Source organism: Pleurodeles waltl, chromosome 1_1 (genome assembly GCF_031143425.1).
Source record: "Pleurodeles waltl isolate 20211129_DDA chromosome 1_1, aPleWal1.hap1.20221129, whole genome shotgun sequence".
Taxonomy (NCBI): domain Eukaryota; kingdom Metazoa; phylum Chordata; class Amphibia; order Caudata; family Salamandridae; genus Pleurodeles; species Pleurodeles waltl.
The window spans coordinates 663,513,885-663,534,244 of record NC_090436.1 but is presented as its reverse complement, the minus strand read 5'-3'; the positions used below and the strand labels follow the sequence as shown (position 1 = coordinate 663,534,244).

At 41.0% G+C, this 20,360-nt stretch overlaps 1 protein-coding gene across 1 annotated transcript in view; it reads left to right on the top strand.

Annotated features, from left to right (window-relative positions):
* Positions 1-20,360, top strand: part of PRDM6 (PR/SET domain 6) — a 249,583-nt gene that overhangs the window by 51,585 nt on the left and 177,638 nt on the right. Inside the window, exon 2 of the mRNA XM_069221885.1 lies at positions 4,644-4,951. Within this exon, the coding sequence (XP_069077986.1) occupies positions 4,644-4,951 (308 nt within the window). The remainder of the gene's footprint in view (positions 1-4,643; positions 4,952-20,360) is intronic.

Sequence of the window (20,360 nt, the reverse complement as noted above, 5' to 3'; positions counted from 1 at the left end):
TCCTCCTTAGGTTTAATTCGCTGAGCAGATACAACATGCCCCAAGTAATTGACATGGTCACAAGCAAATTTGCATTTACTAAATTCTGCCGTCAGGCCCTTTTCATCCAACATATTCAATACTTTTAATAAGGTCTGATCATGATCATCTCTTGACCTCCCCATCACCAGGATATCATCTTGGAAGACCATTGTATTATCTATTCCTGCAAGAATTGAACACATCAATCTTTGGAACATGGCTGCTGCCGATGCCAAACCAAATGGCACTCGCCGAAACCTGCAACATCCAAAGGGTGTAATGAAAGCAGTCAAGTCCCTACTACCGGGATGTAACCGTACCTGATGATAGGCCGCTTTTAAATCAATGGTGGAAAACCATTTCATTCCTCTAGTACGTGATAACATTTCACTAATATGTGGCAAGGGGAATTGATCAACTAGTATATTCTTATTAAGATCTCTCAAATCGATGCATAATCGTAAACCCTCATTGGCTTTCTTCACCACGACTAATGGGGCCACCCACTCAGAAGATTCAATAGGTTCTATAATTTTCTCTTCTTGTAATTTATCCAATTGCAGTTTAACATCTTCCTTTAAGGGAATGGGAATATTTCTTACTTTATGCACCTGTGGCACAGCATCCTTTTTTAAATGAATAAGGTGCATAAAGCCTTTCATTTTTCCAATCTTTCCCGTAAATACTTTGGAGAATTTCTGCAGAACCAGTTGACCAATTCCTACCCCTTTATCTATAGACAATACCGGTTCAGGATTATTGGGGTCCAATATTATACCCAATTTCCTCTGATCAATCCATCCCAAAACGGAAGGGCCAGTGACTGCAATGTACAATTTTCCGATCATTTCTCTGTTCTTATACTGGAATTTCAATTCCTTGTAGCCTAACAATTCAATAATTTCCCCAGTAAAGGTCTTGATTGTTATGTCTGGTGAGCATAACTCTTCACCCACAACATATTTGAGACTTCTTTCCCACACATTTTGATTAATAATAGTGTATGGAGACCCTGAATCTACTACAATGCACATAGTCACTCCTCCCAACATAATCTCACAACTTGTTTTTTTCATTCTATTTTTCTCTTCTTGTCTCATACAAAGAATAGTGTCTTCGTCGGAAGGATTTACACACAAAATACACATGTTCAAATCATCATCCTCAGAAGAGTTTGTGTCTTCCAGATCCAAGATTTTGCTACCCCCAGTCTTTCTCAGACACACTTTTTGGAAATGGCCTACAATTCCACAATTTAAACATTTCTGTTTCTTTGCCGGACACACTTTATCATTCGCCAAGTGGTCATAACTGCCACATCTGTAACACTTCTTTTTATCATCAGACTTAAAATTCTTAGATTCTATTCCTGTTCTCCCTGTGCTTCTCTTCTTAAAATCTTTAGTGTGTTTTTTTCCTTTCACTCTTGCAATTATGGTCTCCTCTCTTTTATTTTCATTTAAAACTTCTTTCGCACACCTTCCAGTCAGTTCTGCCCTTTTTACAATGTATATGACCTCCTGCAAAGAGCTTTCTCCTTTGGCCCACAGATTGTCTTGAACGTTCGAGTTTGACGATTGCATAACAATCTGGTCACGAATAAGTTTGTCATGTAAATCACCAAATCTGCAATTTATTGCTAAATTTTTTAAGGCAGACACGTAATCCTCTACTGGTTCCTCCTTCCCTTGCTTCTGATGAAAAAATTTATAGCGATCCACAGCTATGCAAACTCTAGGTCTGTAATAGTTATCTAAGTCTTCAAGCGCATTCTTATACAGATCACCATCACCCGCTTGCCTAGGTTTCTTATTAATGTTTTTGAAATTTTTTAGACCACCTGGTCCTAAACAATTTAAGAGGATCCTATATTTCTTTTCAGCAGAAAGTTCTTCTTCCTCCTCAATGGCGGAGATATAATTCCTGAAATATTCACTCCATTCCTCCCATTTTAATATAGGTGAACCAGCAACAGGAATAAATGATTGTGGAGGTGATAAATTCCATGGGTTGTTTGCCGCCATGTATTTGCACTGTCTCCCTTCTAAAATTATCCACTTAAGTAGAGGTAACCACTATAATTGCTAATAGTTGGTTACAAATGGTTTAATAGATGTATTAAACTGATAAAAAAAACACAGGCAATTCCTAATGTTAGTCAAGCTAGCAATAAATTTGTTAGCACGTACTTTCCCAATTTAAAATGGCTGCCGCATAAATAATGTATAAATTAAAATGGCTGCCACTCTGTTTGTAGAGTTATCCCAACTTAAAATGGCCACCACTTAGCAATGATGCATGGTCATGTTTTGACCAATCCAAAATGGCCACCGAAACAGGTTGACGTCAGTTGGAGGCAGTCCCGGTAGTAGTACACACCCACACAGTCACTGCTTCAATCAACGTTGATCTTAGCCTGCTGGGAACATCTTTCCCAGCTTCTAACTCACAGTGTAGAAAAGACGATCTTCAGCTGTAGCCCAAAATGCTTCACAGCACCGGAATAGTGGCTACCCACTGTGCAGCACACTCCTCAAGATGACGCACTCGGATTAATTCTTCTCCTCGTCGCCAATTGTAAGAATCTCCACACCGAGTGAGTCTGGAAATTACTTTATTTCTTCAAGTACATGGAAGAAGGGAGACGTGCAGTTGCTCCGTCCGCCATTCAAAACCGTCACAACCTCCGTTCTCGAATGCCTCCAATACATACCAGCGCCTGTGGAATTCCTCACGCACGGCATTCGAGAACGATAGGCATTTACCAACACTACACATGCTAATCCATATTTAATGCAGAGGTGAAATATTTAACAGACAACTTAATTGCCCTTGTCATGTGTATATCGCACTGCCGCCGCTGGTGTGGCCTCCTTACTCAGTGGCAGATTAGAGCATGCATATATACTTTGATAGTATATTGGTCTATAGTGGTCTAACGTGTAGATTTGGGCACAGGGTGATCAAATCGTTTTGCGTGAGCAAGATGGTGCAGGGGTCACAGAAAGGTGCGTGAGACTCTACAAGTGCTAAATACTTTACTTACAAACTTTGCCAATTGCAAATTATCACATCTGACATTAGGTAAAGGTGCGAGCGCCGCCCACTTCAGCAATACCGAGACATGCAGAAGGCCAACCTCTTGTGAGCTCTACCCAGCTGAAAAATGCGGTGGGAGCAAGCATGTACTGAGTACGTGCACTCATTGTGCGGTGTACCCAGATGTGTGCGCACAAGCTAACTGCTTCTGGAAAATGCAGCTTTTCCATAACTTTGTTTTGCAGATCCGACCAAATGTTATATCGCACCTACTGCTGTGACCTCATGAATGAATTATTTTTACATACCAAGGGAAACTTACTGACAGTGATTTAATGTTCTCGTGGCTCTTCCATGTGTATTTGCTCACAATTTTGAAAAATTAGAAAAATTACTTGCAAACCTCAAACTTTGGAGGTACTTAATTGATTTCCTGGCAGTGCAGAGAATAAAATAGTTGCCTGCCAATAAAGCGTGCCCTGTCCGATGAGGCATAAAACAAAGCAAAAAAAAACCTCTTCACAACTTTGCTCGTTCACAAAATAATAAGTGCCAGCTGTTAATGGCACCAGAATAGGTATTGACTGGTGGAAGGATAGGATCTTTAGATTTGTTTCAGACCCATAGTAATTATCTTCCCAGGAGGGCCTTATTCTTAGACAACGTGTTTAAATGGTGCACAATTGTCCAGAACTCTCGAAACACATCACCTTAGGACTAGGTGGTGAATGGACCTGCCTTGTGCGATATACACGTGTTTGCCCACTCACACTGGCATGGTTCGAGTGCACATAGCGCTATGGTTTACCAACTTTCTTGCATTCTCTTTTTCGGTGTCTCTCAGCAAAGCGCTCAGAGTCACATGACCTATTGCTGACTGGCAAATGAAAGGCAATGCCACCATAGGCCTAGTGGTTGTGTATGAATTTGAAATGCATTTTGTCCTGCTTATGTGGTTACATCTTGTGGTCAAATAAGCCTGCTTCAAAGTGCTCGCTGTGCTCGCACTGCAGCTATCTCTTGTGAGACCATCATTACTAGGGACAAGATTAGAACATTTCGAAATGCATTTGCCACAAAGCTACAATTTAGCGCTGTTTTTTGTGTGAAATTGTGGAGTATGGTTCAAGGTTAAGAGCAGCAGAATGCACAAAACCAGCATTTGCAAAGCCAATGCATCTGGCCTTAGCCGGCTCTTGCTTGGGTATTTTTTGTTGTTTTGCAAGCATATGCAACAACATGCTTCAGATGTTCTGAACAGCAGTTCTAGCCCTGTTTTATTGTGCCTTCAGGCTTCTCTGAGTAGTAGGTTTCGAAATCAGTCAGGTTGATTTCATCTCACTGCATAGATTTAACAACATATTGCTCAAACTGATATAAGTGTCAGTCATAGATTAGGAGAGTTCAGCCATGTGTGGCACATACATATAGTGAATTTCTCATTTTAAAGAGACAGCAAGTTGTCCCATACATTACGTAATTTACTGCACTGTTTCTGAAAATCATTGCATCCTATCATATTTGTCAGATTCCAATATTTTAATAACTTCTACAATTGCTCCCTTCCCTCCTTCCCTTTGCAGGTTGTGATATGTGTGCTGATAACCGAAATGGTGAATGTCCAATGCATGGGCCTCTGCACTCCTTGCGCCGCCTGGTGGGCACCAGCAGTTCTGCAGCCGCCGCTCCTCCTCCGGAGATCCCAGAATGGCTGCGAGACCTGCCTCGCGAGGTCTGTCTTTGCACGAGCACGGTACCAGGACTGGCCTATGGTATCTGTGCAGCGCAGAGGATCCAACAGGGCACCTGGATTGGTCCTTTCCAAGGCGTTCTCCTGTCTCCAGACAAAGTGCAAGCCGGAGGCATCCGAAACACGCAGCATCTCTGGGAAGTAAGTCAAACAACCTTCTTTACAACAGTTCTTTGTTAAGTATTTGTTGATCAAGATCCATTAGGAAACCTAAAACATATCCAAGAAGCAACATGTCCTGGGGACATTCAGTCTCAGGAAATTGCAGATATTGTGCCACTTGCCATATTAGCTTTTATTTTTCCAAACGGTGGTATGCTATTTTTTATGTTAACTTGGTAGTAAATTTATGTAACTGTTTTTCTCTGACTATGGTTTCCTTTCCTATGATATCATTAGAACTTACAAATCATGTGGTAACGGTGGGTTGGAGGCAGCAATATAACAACAATTGAGCTATCAAAAGAGTGCAGTCTGTTTCAATTTGTTAGAATAAAATTTTCACCCCTCATTCTCTTATAGCGGCAAATGTTTCAAGTCCAAAGTGAAATTTAGGGTGCGGTTATGATCACAATGTAAACATCTGCATACAGTACTAAAAATAGCAGTTTTAATGCTGTAAATACCTCTTACACCATGTAATAATTTATTAGGTGCAATTTAATTAGATATGAGGCATTTGCAGTGTCAAAACTGCAATGTTTAGTACTATGCAAATATTTACATTCTGTTCATAACCTCACCGTAGACTTAATTTTGGACTTGAAACCTTTGCTGCTAGGAGAGAATGAAGGGTGAATATTGTTCTGATGAAAGGCTGAGATGTCCTTGCCAAGATACAAATGTTGAGTCACATATCATAAAGAGGTGAGTGACATGCATTTAACTCTATGATCCAAATTGTTGGTCACGATTAAACCTGCTTTATCAATTTGTAATGCTAGTTTCTAGACCCTGTAGGAAAACCAATACTTATATTTCCAATCATAATATATATATTACCAATTTATAATATTATAGATACTTAAAAACATTAAATAATACACAATTTAATATAAAAAGTTGTTTAATCACCATGCTCCAACTCTACACAATGTTTGAAATAATTTACTCTTGACCTAAAAGTAGCACAATATTTTCTCTTTAGCTGAAAAATAAAATCAATTATACGCAATGAACACCTAGTGCTAATCAATCTCAATCTATAGATTTGTACCCTAGCGCTTAATGACCTGTGGATATTGGGTGATATATTAAGAAAATTGTTCATAACATTCCCAGAAAATTGACTGCTTTTCCTGTGGAAACAGATTAAATTCACACAATATAGTATTGGTTCTATCCAGAAAGATAGCACATTGTTAAACATAAACCGACAAACCTTTTTTTTTTTAAAGTTACAAAATTCTTAAAAGCTCAACAACGTATTATTTTTAACACCCAGGGCCCTATTCAAATGACTTTTTCTGTGAGTAGGTAGGTCTTACTTTTTTCCTGGGTGTAAATGACTCTTTAATTTTTTGTAATAAGACATAGGTATTCCTGAAAAAAGCAACCTCTGCTTCACAAAGCTTTTTTTCGAGGAGAAAGCATGTGTGAAATATGGAGAAAGTGACAATTGGCCACAGATGTATTAGGCCTTGAAATTCAGGTGCATTTCACTCCTATGACATCAAAAGATTTTGTGAATGAGGACTAAATTTATTTCTCCACATGCTTGTTAATTTAGAAGGGTTGTTAGTGCAGATGTGATGAAAGCTAAACTAAATGCAAATCATTACTGCATGGGACAGATGAGCATCCTTATCTGATGATGTGTACTCCTGTATATGTTACAGACTTCCCAAAAAAATAGAAAACTCTACATACTGACCACACGTCTATGATTTCAGACCCTGTTGTGTTATGCTGATTTGTATAGCAGAATAATCACCCGAGAGGATGTTCTGGAGATTATTTGAAAATCCAGGTCTTTAGCTTCTTGCGGAACTCAAGAAGCAATGAGGAGGCTTTAGGAAAGCTGTAAGCAAATGCATCATCTGATGCTCTGCTACTGTGTATGTGGGGTACATGTGCAAGTGAGAGTCCAACCCAGAGGTGTCTAAAAGGTTAGAGGAAATGTATGCGGCTGTTGAGGTATGTGTAGTGCTTTGTACGTGTGTACTTTTGCTTCTCACTTATTTAGAAGATTTCCTCTCATTTGAACTCTGTTGCACTTGGAAACGCCGTGTCCTGAGCTGTAACTCATCAGTCACCCATGTAGCTAGTTTGTTTCCTATAGAAAAAGTGCTCTTAGTTTAGTGAAAAAAACTTGCCACATTTCAGTGCATCTTTTTACCAATAAAGTGTCACTGTAACTAGAGTTTGTTGAATACGCAGACTAATGAAATTAAGGTGCAGATTTATCAATTTTTAGCACAGTGACCAATACTTTTGCACTCTGTTGCATAAACGGAAGAAACCAGTGCACAGCCATATTTGCTAATAAGCAGTGGCAAAGCCAATAGGTCTCACCTATGAAACATATTGGCTGTGCCAATGATTTTTAGCCATGTTGTACAGCATCACAGCTGCTGTTGCAGCATGACTAAAGAAAAACAAAACTCGCCCAAGCCTACAGAAAGACACAATCTTCTTTTTAGTTTTATTTACCAATCCGAAAGGGACCAGTAAATAAAAAACAAATTAGTGTAAACGTGTTTTTTTTATTGTAGCACAAAGGCACTTTTAAAGAAAAAAAATAAAATGGATGAGTGGGTTCGAGTGATGGTTGGGGGAGAAGCATCAGGCGGTAGAGAACACAGATGCAAAAGGAAAAGCACATGTTTGAGAGAGAGCAACACAGGTGAGGTGAGAGGAGCACATAAGTGGGAGAAAGAAAAGCACATTAGGGGGACAGCTGGAAAACATGCACTCTCATGGAGTGTTTGAACAAAAAGAAAAAAGTTATTTCCTATAAGCGAGTAGAGGAAACAGAAGCCAGCCAATCAAAGAGATATTAAAGAGGCTATGCTCCATGAGAGGAACAAACACAAGATGCACTGGCTGAAACAAGGAAAACTGTCCAATAGAAAGCAAACAAATAAGAGTGACAGTAAAGTCAACCAGTGGTAAGCAATGGGCATTTTAGCCCCTGTATTATCTTGGGAAGCCCACAAAATGTACTTCGTAACCTGTCAGTTTGTGCTGCCTGGTAGGCTTAACCTAAAATTGGACTGGTGCTGCTGTCATCCACCTGCACTGGCACCCAGATAGGCTAGCTAGAGCAATGCACATCTTTTGCACCAAGGGGCATATGTGCAGGCATGATGCCTACCATAGGATTTGCACTGGAAGTACAGTCAACATTCCTATGTATTAACATATTCTACTATACTCCATACGCTGGATTTGTGCTGCACATTACAGCATGCATGCAATGTGTGAAATGTTTGGAGAAATAAAAAAAATATCCAAGTTAGAGCCTGCTTTTAGGAGGCATAATATTTTGTTGCAAAGCCAACTGACTATCTTAGTAGATTGGGCTCTGAGTCAAAAGTACAAAGTGAGGCAAAGCAGTGCAAAGGACTGTTTGTGCAGAGAAAAGGGCTCATTTCCAGCACAAAATACTTTTTGTGCGGCAACGTAAATATCCTTCTAAAATTTTGCGCCAGTTTGTTTCTCTGCATGATACTTTCTGCTGACACCAAATCTTAGTAAATTTGGCCCTATGTATCTCTAGCTAAAGCCAGCTTAGTCTTCTTTTAAATAAAAGACAGGACCTTCACAATATTTCCCTAATGCAATGCAATGCTACCTACTTACCTAGGAATCATAACTATTCATCTAAGGTGATTGTGAATTAATCAAATTAAAAGCATTAGGTACGGTGCGTTCTGAGCATACACCAGAATTTAAAGATAAACCTGTACCTTTCAGGTAACACACATGAGAAAACAGGCATATTTCTTCAATGTCCTTCTTCCTCACTCCACTCCAGAGACAGGCTCTCAATTGGACATATGCTATGCTACCCTGTTTCTTTTTCTTTTTATTACAAACTCCATCTCCACAGGGTGTACTTTCTAGGGTTGCTCTTGTCACTGTGGTCTAGTGTGGTATGCTTCTACACCAGGACCGAGAGTATGGCACTGTATTACATGATCACATCATTGTAAACTCCTTTTCTCACAGCCACCCATCTGGCTTACGCTTGAGGCAGCATATAGAGGTCTGGGTCTTTACGTACATTACTGAAAAACAGTACAGCTATCCACATGAAGAGGAGACCTTCCCTTTAAGGGAATCTCTCTCTAAGGGCGATATCCCTAGCAATGAAATGTTGAAAAGATCCAAGAAACAAGAGATAATATCCTTTGGCAGTATGATACTCAATTCATCACTGGATCACCCTCTTCTAGATTCTGAGAAGAAAGCACCTGTAAACCACCTGGGCTCACCCATTTGATAAGAACGTGTGCTAAAGTACCGCAAATAGGGTCACTCTTGTGCTTCATCATCAAAAATAAAAATAAGAATTTTGACAGAGAGATGACATTCTACACTTTCTAACATTACCCAAAACATTACATTTTTTGCAGATTGCTGCTGGATAGTGATCCTCATATGTGAAAGTGAGCTAGCTGGGAGAGGTTGAGGGAACTGGAATTCTTATGCCTGGTCTTTATTTTGCCAGGTCTTAGGGTGAATGATGTGATTAATAAAGGCAAAGATATGATCATTGCCATCATCTCTAATGATGTACCCCTGAATCAGCTAAAATTGCTGGAGATGCGTATAGTGAACTAGTGTCTTTAAAGCAGAACCTGTTTCTGGTTTCTGCTTTAACACACACGAGAACATGTCTTTGAAGGGGCATTATATTTCTACTGAAGTTTAAGAGCTCCTTCCATTGTTTTATTAGCATTTTTCTGTCTTAGGCCCTCATTACGACCCTGGCGGTCGGACCGCCAGCACTGCCAATTTTCCTCCACAGGAGGGTCTGGCAGCGCTGGCGGTCCTAATCCGCCAGGGCAGCACTACAACAGCGCTGCCTTGGGGATTATGACTCCCCTCTCCACCAGAGGTTACATGGCAGTAACCCCGTCATGTATAGGCTGGTGGAGGTGGGGTGCAGGGTGCCTCAGGGGGGCCCATGCACTGCCCATGCACTGCCAGTGAACTTTGCGACGGGTTCAGGTGCACCCTACACACTACAGCATTGCCGCCGGCTCTGTTACGAGCCAACGATAATGCTGTAGACCGTTTCCTACTGGGCCAGTGGGTGGAAACTCTGTTTCCGCCCGTTGGCCCAGCGGGAAACTCGTAATGGGGCAGGCGGGGAGGCAGCCACACTGGCTGCAACCTCCCCGTCGGAACTTCGGCGGACAGGCTTTTCCGTCCGGCGAAGTCATAATGACCTCCTTAGTGTGCGGTGCTTTTTGAACTGCTTTCCTATCCAGGAACAGGAAGATTCATTATAGCAGCATCTGAAATGTAGCATTTTCTTTTGTGGAGAAGAGTAGAAGCAAAGGGAACCCTTTAGTTATCAACTTTCCTGCTCTAAAATATTGCCACGCTGCACTTCTTTCCTTCACTGGTGTAACTTTCTGTTTCAAAGTAATCTTAAAATGATTGACAGAGCAAATAAGAAAAGCTCTTACAAAACGTCCAATGGATGGCAAAAAAATCTGGGACCATGCTATCTCTTTTATCAAAGTTTGAAAAAACATCTTGTTATCTTTACGCCCGTGGGAGATGCCCCCTTAATCATTTCACTGCACATTTATATATTGCACATCACAAGCCAAGTTCTCTCTTTGTACATGTATTCCCACTCTAATCGTACCACAAAATTCCATGGCTCTAATTTTGTGATTCTCTGACTGCCTCCCTGGGATTCAAACCGGTGACCATCAATTTTACACTCAGATCTCTGCCCTGACTGCCGAGTGTATAAACCTTTCACATTTATGTCTACGGTTGAGCAATACAACATTTTACAGACAAAGGTGGCATATAAAGCACTATTAAAAAGTACACATATTCAGGATCATGACTTTTACTCCCATAGAAGTTGCATTCAGACAGGAATATTGAATCTTAGAAAGGGTGATAAATATAAGCCTTTCATCCAACTAATTTCCTTCATCAATTTCGCTATGTTAGATTTAGATATGTATACACTTCTATTGTAAAATTGGCACAACAATTTTCCTCTTAACTCGACCCCAAAAACAACAAGAGATCCAGATGTGTGCGCGTTTACCCTCCCTTCAACTGAGCCTTTATATGGAAAAACTTCAGTACAAAGTATTCTTGCAGTGTGGAAATGGTACATAGCCTTTCTGCGCTTCTGCCCACCCGCCGACCCTTCTCTGCTTTCCTCCCAAGCACTCAACGTGATCCTACTGTTTGCTTTGTACTTGATCCATGAACTTCAGTGAACAGTCATTGAGAGTCTATTAAATACCATTTCACTAGCTCAAAGCAGGGCTTGTCACCTGTGAATGTTTATTTGAAAAGATATTGTTTCTAGCTAACTGCCAAGATAATTCTTTGTGACATTCAGAAAGACAGAGTGAGGAGTAGGCAGAGATATTGGAAAGGGGATATGGAGCAAAGGATGTTGGTCAAAGGAAACACTGAAACAAGAAAGAAACAATACAAAAGAGAAACAAAGAACCAGCAACAGAAAGAAAGAAAATGGAATTAGTGAAGAAAATACAAATGTATACACTAAAATTAAAAATAAACGTTGGATAAAAAACGCAGAATCAAGAAATGGATAAAATGAAGAAAATTAAAATGGAGAAATAAAATTACCCCCTTAGCTGCTGGGCCTTGCCCTGCACCCCCCAGTGCTGAGCCCTTTTTTGGCTATTTGTGGTAGTTTGCACAAAGGCTTTCGTAACTTTTTGTCCACATAAGCTATCCATGCCAAATTTGCATCCTTTTTTTCCAACATCCTAAGGATTCTAAAGGTGCACAGAGTTTGTGGGTTCCCCTGGAGGAGACCAAGAAATTAGCCAAAATACAGTTTTGTTTTTTTCAGAAAAATGGGAAAATGTTAAGAAAGGACTGCAGAAGAAAGCATGTGTTTCCCCCCCCCTGAAATGGCATGATCAAAGGACTTGCAATGCACTATTTTTTTGTGCTTTTAGCCTCCTTCCAGTTAGTGACAGAAATGGGCGTGAAATCAATGCTGGATCCCGGACAGCTAAACATTTCTGAAAAGTAGATAAGATTCTGAATTCACCAATGGGTCATTTGTGTAGATCCTACAAGATTTTCCTATAGAAAATAACAGCTGAAATTTAAAAATATTGAAATTTAGGTAAAAAAACAGCCATTTTTCTCCACGTTTTACCCTGTAACTTTTTCCTGCGATATCATATTTTCAAAAGTAATATACTGTTACATCTGCTGGGCTCTTCTGGTTGTGGGGATATATAGGGCTTGTAGATTCATCAAGAACCCTAGGTACCCAGTGCCAATAAAGGAGCTGCACCTTGCAATGGGTTATCATTGTATACCGGGTGTACAGCAATTCATTTGGTGAAATATAAAGAGTTTAAAATAGTATCAAGGAAACCTTCGTATTTCCAAAATGGGCACAAGATAAGGTGTTGAGAAGCAGTGTTTATTTTCACATCTCTGAATTCCGGGGTGCCCATACTAGCATGTGAATTACAGGGCATTTCTCAAATGGATGTATTTTAACACACTGTCTTACATTTGGAAGGAAAAAATGTAGAGAAGGACAAGGGGCAATAACACTTGTTCTGCTATTCTGTGTTCCTCCAAGTCTCCCGATAGAAATGGTACCTTGCTTGCGTGGGTAGGACTAATGCCTGCAACAGGAAACGCAACATGGACACATCACATTTTTACATTGAAATCTGATGTGTTTTTTGGAAAGGGCCTAGCTGTGGATTTTGGCCTCTAGCTCAGCCGGCACATAGGGAAACCTACCAAGCCTGTGCATGTTTGAAAACTAGACACATAGCAGAATCCAGTATGGGGTGACTTGTGGGGTTCTCACCAGTTTCTGTTACCCAGAATCCTTTGCAAACCTCAAACTTTGGAAAAAAACTGTTTTCCCTCAGATTTCGGTGCTACAAAGTTCTGGAATATGAGAGGAGCCGCAAACTTCCTTCCACCCAGCATTCCCTAAGTCTCCCAATGAAAATGGTACCTCACTTATGTGGGTAGGCCTAGAGCCTGCAACAGGAAATGCCCCAAAACACAACGTGGACACATCACATTTTTCCAATTAAAACAGATGTGCTTTTTGCAAAGTGCCTAGCTGTGGATTTTGGCCTCTAGCTCAGCCGGTACCTAGGGAAACCTAGCAAACGTATACATTTGTGAAAACTAGGCATCCAGTGGAATTCAGAATGGAGTGACTTGTGGCCCTCTCACCAGGTTCTGTTACCCAGAATCCTTTGCAAACCTCAAAATTTGGGAAAAAACACTTTTTCCTCACATTTCGGTGATGGAAAGTTCTGGAATCTGAAAGGAGCCACAAATTTCCTTCCACCCAGCATTCCCCCAAGTCTCTCGATAAACATGGTTGCCTCACTTGTGTGGGTAGGCATAGTGCCCGCAACAGGAAATGCTCCAAAATGGAACATGGACACATCAAATTTTTACTTTGAAAACTGACTTGTTTTTTGGAAAGTGCCTAGCTGTGGATTTTGGTCTCTAGCTCAGCTGGAATCTAGGAAAAGAAGCCAAACCTGTGCATTTTTGAAAACTAGACACCTAAGGGAACCCCGGATGTGGTAACTTGTGGCACTCTTACCAGGTTCTTTTACCCTGAATCCTTTGCAAACCTCAATATTTGGCAAAATAAACACCTTTTCCTCATATTTCGGTGATAGAAAGTTCTGGAATCTGAGAGGAGCCACAAATTTCCTTCCACCCAGCATTCCCCCAAGTCTCCTGATAAAAATGGTACCTCACTTGTGTGGGTAGGCCTAGTGCCTGCGACAGGAATAGATCACATAACAGTCAATGTTGGTTCTTACATGAGGGCAACTGTCGACCCTGGGGTGATCCATTCCTGACACAGGCACTAGGTACAGGCACTCATGTGGGGTAGCGTTTTGTATCAGGACAGGTGGGGAAACACTGGGTGGTAGGAATTTTGTGGATCCCATCTTTTTCCTGTAGTTTGTGTGATAGAAGTGCAAGAAAAAATTTAGATTTTATTCAACATTTCACCTTTGCAGGGTATTCTGGGTAAGAAAACTTTGGGGAATCCACACAAGTCACACCTCTGTGGACTCCCCTAGGATGTCTAGTTTCGAAAAATGTCTGTGTTTGGTAGGTTTCCCTATAAGGCCACCGAGCCCAGGACCAAGAACGCAGGTGCCTGCCTTAGAAAACCAGTTTGTTTTGTGATAGATAATTTTGATGTCTCCACAATACGATCTGTGCGGTGGAATTTGGGGCTGAACTTAATTGGGGAGCTCCCAAGAGAGCACTCTCTCGGTGCTTGCCGCCCCATTCACCTGCTATCTGGGTTGGGCTAACCCGCTATTGTCCCGCTGCACAGACTGTGCTTATGATGGGACAGCAGGACTGTCCTCATCACTTCCCTCATAATCAATGGAAGAAGAGTTATCGAATGGGACTCTTCTGACTGAAAAATCACTCCCAGAGTCTGCGCTATTGTCCTGTCACTCAGATGCTGTCTCAGTATCTGCTGTCTCAGTCTCTGATCTTACATCAGAGCTGTCCTCTATAGCCCGAGTGAGGGCTTGAGCATCTGTCATCTAATGAGATGGCATCTCTGCTACTGGCTAAACTGTCACTTAAAAACACTAGCCTACGTAGACAGTCACAAAATTGCTGGTGGGTGTGTGTGTGTGATATGTGCAACAGTAGAGGTCACCTTACCTTCGCTTCGTCCCTCAATCAGCACGTTCTTTCAAGACACTCAAAAAAAGACACACTATTACTTCACCTTGTCACATACCAATCGTCACAGTCTTTAGCGCCTCTAGTGCCCAGTCCAACAATCATTATTGGTGCTCCCACTTCCATGACCTCCTCCTCGGATTCCCTCACTACCACCCAGCAAAAGTGCCCTTTATCTCTCCATAGCCCCCCGCACATACATTTAATTTGTATTATAGTGTAGGTACTGGCTGACTTTATTAATCTACTCATCTATTTACATAAAATACAGATTTGATCTTTGCAGTAGGCATATAAACCTTCTCCGCTAGTTTATGGCATCAAAACTGTCACTAGACAAAAGTCAGATCCATTTGTAGCAGAAACATAATCACAAGACTTACTTGACTTTTTTATTGCTACCAAAAAGCTACAGTTGAAACGCGTCTGTTGAAGTATGTGCATTGCTTTGAAGACACAAGCTGCAACTGCAAGAGAACTGGTGGTGAATATATATATATATATCACTTTTATATGTGGGTGTGGTTTTCCTGGGGGCCGACCCAGCCCCCAGGGAAACCACACACATGTTGACAAAAGTGATCGCTATATTTATCTATCTCTGTATCTATATACATATATTTATATATAGCTATAAAAAAAAATATATATATATATTTATCTATATCTATTAAAAAATATAGATAGATAGATAGATATATATATATATATTTATCTATCTCTATATCTATACCTATATATATCTATCTATATAGCTACATATAGATCATAGTTATATATAGACATATATATATATATATATAGATAGATAGATAGATAGATAGATAGATAGATAGATAGATAGATAGATAGATAGATAGATAGATCTATATATTTTTTAATAGCTATATGGTTTCCCTGGGGGCCATCAATTTCATTTTTTTTTTTTTTATTTAAAAAAAAAGTTAAACTCCTGCGGGGCGCTAGATTAAACCTACCTTGTTTTCTTAAAAATATACCCCTGGAGGGGAAGGGGGCCCGTTTTCCGAGGGGTTTACTGGCTCTCGATCGAGGGCCACAAAACGGTTCAGGAAGGCCTCGTTTGAAAGGGGAGAGCCTCCCCTTTCAAACAAGACCTTCCTGAACATCGGGGAGGCCGCTTGGGCCTGTTTCCCCACTGGAGCAGGAAGCGGCAGCAAGGCCACTTCCTGCTCCGGGGGAGAAAACAGATAGTGACGTCAGTGCACCTCGTAGCGTGCTGACGTGACAAAGGGGTGGGTGGGGGATACACGGAAGATCTTCCATGTCTCCTGGGTTTTTTTAAAATAAAAAACAATCTTCGGGTGTGATGCACCTGAGGAATTTTTAACACCCTCCCTGGTGTCAGGCACTGGTCGTGACCCGCACCAAGGAGGTAGTGCGGGCGTCGGCCAGTGGCTGACGCCTGCACTATAGCGGTAAGTAAGTCAAAAGTTAAATGCAGGGCAGCGCCGCAAGCCTATTTGCTGTGCCATCCTGCATAAAAAAAACAAAAGGACAGGAATGCGCCAAAACTATAAGATACGGTGCAATCCTGTCCTTGTACCCTGCGCTGGTGCACAGATTGCTGCCCAGCTCCAACGCAGGCACTTTTGCATCATGGTGCAAGGGTGTCTGCGTTGGAGGGATGAATGTTTGTGTGCACGAAGGGATACCTTCCTGCAGAAACAATCATTAATGGCGTTTCCTCCTTCCATATGTGCTGCAGGATGCAGCACACATAGAAAAATGAAAAATGGGGAGAAATAGTTATTTTTCCCTTTTGCATCACTTTAACGTCACTCCTGAGGTGGTTTAGGAATCTGATGCATTCCCAGACTTGTAAATCTGGGAATGCGTCAGATTCCTTCGGATTCCGTGGATGTTGCATGGGAACACCCACAGCAACACCCATGGAATGCCTCTTTCACACAGTGTTATGCATGAAAGGGGTCCATATTTACAATGCCATGAAAAGCCACGCAAGGTGGCTTTGTAAATATGGACCGGCACACTGCGCCACTGGAGCATAAAAAAGTGACACTTCAGTGGAGTAGTGTGCCGCTAGCACCTCGTAAATGAGGCCCTAAATACTTAGCAGTGAGAGAAAGGTAAGAGAAAGGCAGGGTGAAAAATAAAAAAGAGTGAGGTATGAGACTGACCGATGGACTAGAGTTCATTGCTCTGGTAAGCCAAAAATATTACCCATTTCTCTCATTTAATGTTTCCTTTTCTCCAGGACCTAGTGTTTTTGTGTTATATAGATGTGCCATAAAGCTCATTTGTTTTGAACAAAAACAGTTCGTGGTGTATTAAGCAAACATTCCTCTTAGTAAGGCTGTCGCATATGCCAACAATATTTGAAAGTACGATAACAATTCCTGGTCATTTTCATCTTGAAGTAATGGGAACAATCTCTTTTCGAATTTTTGTGCAAAGAAAACAGAACGTTTCTCAGCAATTAGGCTTTATTGATGAGGGTGAGATAATTTTCCCCTAATGTGTTTGCTAATAAAGAATTGAAAAGGAACACTTGATTCCAACATATATGAAAACATTATCTCCATTATTAATGTGCTTTTATTCCCTAGAGATAAATTAATCTCCCTGCACATGCTTTCCCCTTTCTGTTTAACATCAGACTTTAATAAGAGTAGACGTCAGGAATGCACCCGCAGTACACTTAAAATTCTATGGGAAAGCAACGCGGAAGTTTAAAAGGCAAATAAGTTAAAGTAATTGAGGCTTCTCGGCCTCTGAAGTTTTTCCCGAAGCTGAAATTTAGTAGCAAGACGATGGTAAAAGCGCACCCGTTGACAGCACATTTTTCAAAGTGGAACATTAGAACAAAAATGCTGGGAGTTTTCAGTGAGCGTACCTATGTGATAATGGGTGGTGCCAGTATAACCGACAGGTAGACTTTTGTGGTGAAGCGGCCAAGTGCATGGCATCAAGCGGCTCCTCTCTAGAAGTGCGTTCCCACCAGCATGCCAGGCAGATATGACTGTAAAGGAAAGACGCATCCATAAAAGGCGAATGGATTTATGAGGGCTTAAACAAAGGGTGCTGCTCTGTTATATTTGAATTTGGCGAAAAATCATTAATCCGCCTCTGATGACCCGTTTTTGTCAAACTTTTTTCCCAAAATATTTTTACCCTTGCACGGCATTCACCATGCTGGAGAAACCAACCTGATGAATGCATCTTGGTGTAATTAATTGTGTCCCAGTCGTCTTTTTATTAGAGGTGGGTGAAGAATTCTGCTCCATCGGTGGAGTTAGCGGAGCTTTCCCCACTCTGCGCTCTATGCGGAGTTCCGAGAAGTCTGCAAAGTGACACATAGAAGAGTTTTTTCTCTTGCTTGTGCTCGCTAAAATTAAGTTGGCAAGCAAGAGAAATCGTTAAATTGGTGAGTGCGAGGGAGATGTCTGAACGCGAGTGGTCGTGGTAGGCCGCGACCGCTTGCAATGAGAAAGCTGCCACTCGCGTTGAGGAAGCTGCCGCTCGAGTAGAAAATCTCCCTGAGCTGCAGAAAGAAGTTAGCGCCCTCTGGCGCTCCACGTGATACTGTTCGCGTGGATTTTACAGCACAGGAGAAACTCCTGGTGCTGAAATTCAGCATGAATGGCGCGACTTACCCAAACTCCGCAGCTTGCAGAACTTTGCGTAGTGCGGCTGAGTTTTGTTTGGCATGTCGTGGAGTTCCATGTAACAGAACTCTGCAAACTCCACCTAGGCCTACTTTTTACTGATTACTAATGCTCTTCCTTATATTTAGCGGAATCTTCCACTAAAGCACTTTTTTGTTTTCTAGTTTCTCCCTTCTTCTCCTCCACACCTTTATGGAGTTCCCTCTGCTTATCCACACCCATTTGTTCCTTCTAATTTTTGTGGGGACCACATCAACCTCCACCCACTTTCATGCCTTCTCACCTTAACCCCTCCTTCCCTATACTTTTTCCTCGCAGGTTATCCTTTCTACTGAATCTGCAACTGTGTATATTACAAGAGACAAGAATAAATCACCACCTAACCATGGATTAAAATCTCAAGCAGCAACAGTTACAGTGTCAATTAAAGTAACAACTTTTAAAAAAAGAGAAGGAAAGTTAATCACCATCTAATTGGGCACCTGAGTTCTAGAAAAATAATTAACTGGGATTTAAAGTTAATATAAACATCCTTTCTGTTCTTCTGTCTTCCCTTCCACTTCCCTATCTCACTTATCATCATTTCTCTTCTTTTTTGTTGCCACTGTCTCAGCTCTGTCCTTTCCAGGGCACAGTAGTCATACAAAAAAGACTACTGATTCATGTTTTTTTCTCTTTACCCTTTTTCCTGTTTTTTCTCATTTTTATGTTTTCTAACAATTTCTAATATTTTTATTATACATAAAAAATATGAACTTCTTTTTTGATGTATAAATGCTGAATCCAAAATAATTTACGGACAGATTTAAGAGCCCCTAGTGCCTCCTTGCGCCACATTAGCATCATTTTTATTGATGCTAATGTGGCCCAATGAGGCCAAAATCGCAGCACCAAATTTGGAAGCATTGTGCCACTTTGTGCTACATTATGCCTGCACTGGGGGGGGGGGTTCCCCTATTAGGTGGGGAAGAAATTATGCAAAAAAATCTAGAAGATTTCTTTACGTCATTTTTTCTGCACTTTTAAGGCCTGCTCAGAGCAGGCGTTAAAAATAGGCACATCATTGTCTACAATGGGCCTCAATGGCTTTGTAGAATTAGCGTCAACATTTTTTACGCTGATCCTGCAAAGCTCCAAACTAGTGTGAAAAAGCTCCTAAATTCTGCCATTGTGCTGTATCCTAGATATGGCACACACATGGTGACGTTAGGGTGGCGCTAAGGGGTGCAGCGCCACTTTTCTTAAATCAGGCCCTTAGTGACATAAAATTAATTATGAAACTAAATTAATAGATTAATAAACAGATTTCCATGTTTAGATAGTTCTCCAAATGGAGATTCAACAGCCTGCATTGTCAGACTGTGTTCTTCATTTTGGTAATCTGTTGAAATGAGGTAGTCCCCTGCTCGCTGTGCACTTATTACCACATTTTTAAATTCAAGGTTGTCACCACTGAGTGGTTGTGCAGAAAGCAGATGCGTGTATATTGTACTGAATTGCAATTGTATTTAAATGGTGCTTATGAGGAGTTGTATCACTTTGCACTGGTAACAGCAACAACGTAACCCAAGTTTAGTAGTTAGTCCAGTAATTATTGTCATTTATTGTTTATTGTTAAATATTGGGATTAGTCTTGAGCTCTCAAAAACATTCCAAGCATTTACTCCAGTTTCTGTGCATGTCCTTACCTGTGTATGTTCCTTATTCAGAAATGTGAGGTGTCTGTGTGTTAGTGCAGTCTGACAGCTTGCTTGTGCACCTGCTTCCATAAAGCTGGAAGTAATTATAATATTCAAAGCATGGCTCGGCCCTACACAGTCCACCTTCTTGTTTTAAATTCCTACACCATCAAAGTATTTCAAAGATCAACTGTTGTTCTATTCTTTCAAATTTACGTGCATATGACAGGGTACTACTCCACTGAACAACACATTCTGCGGCTGGCGGTGATTCACACTTTTGCACTAGAGTAAATTCCAAGATGGTCAGACCATTTC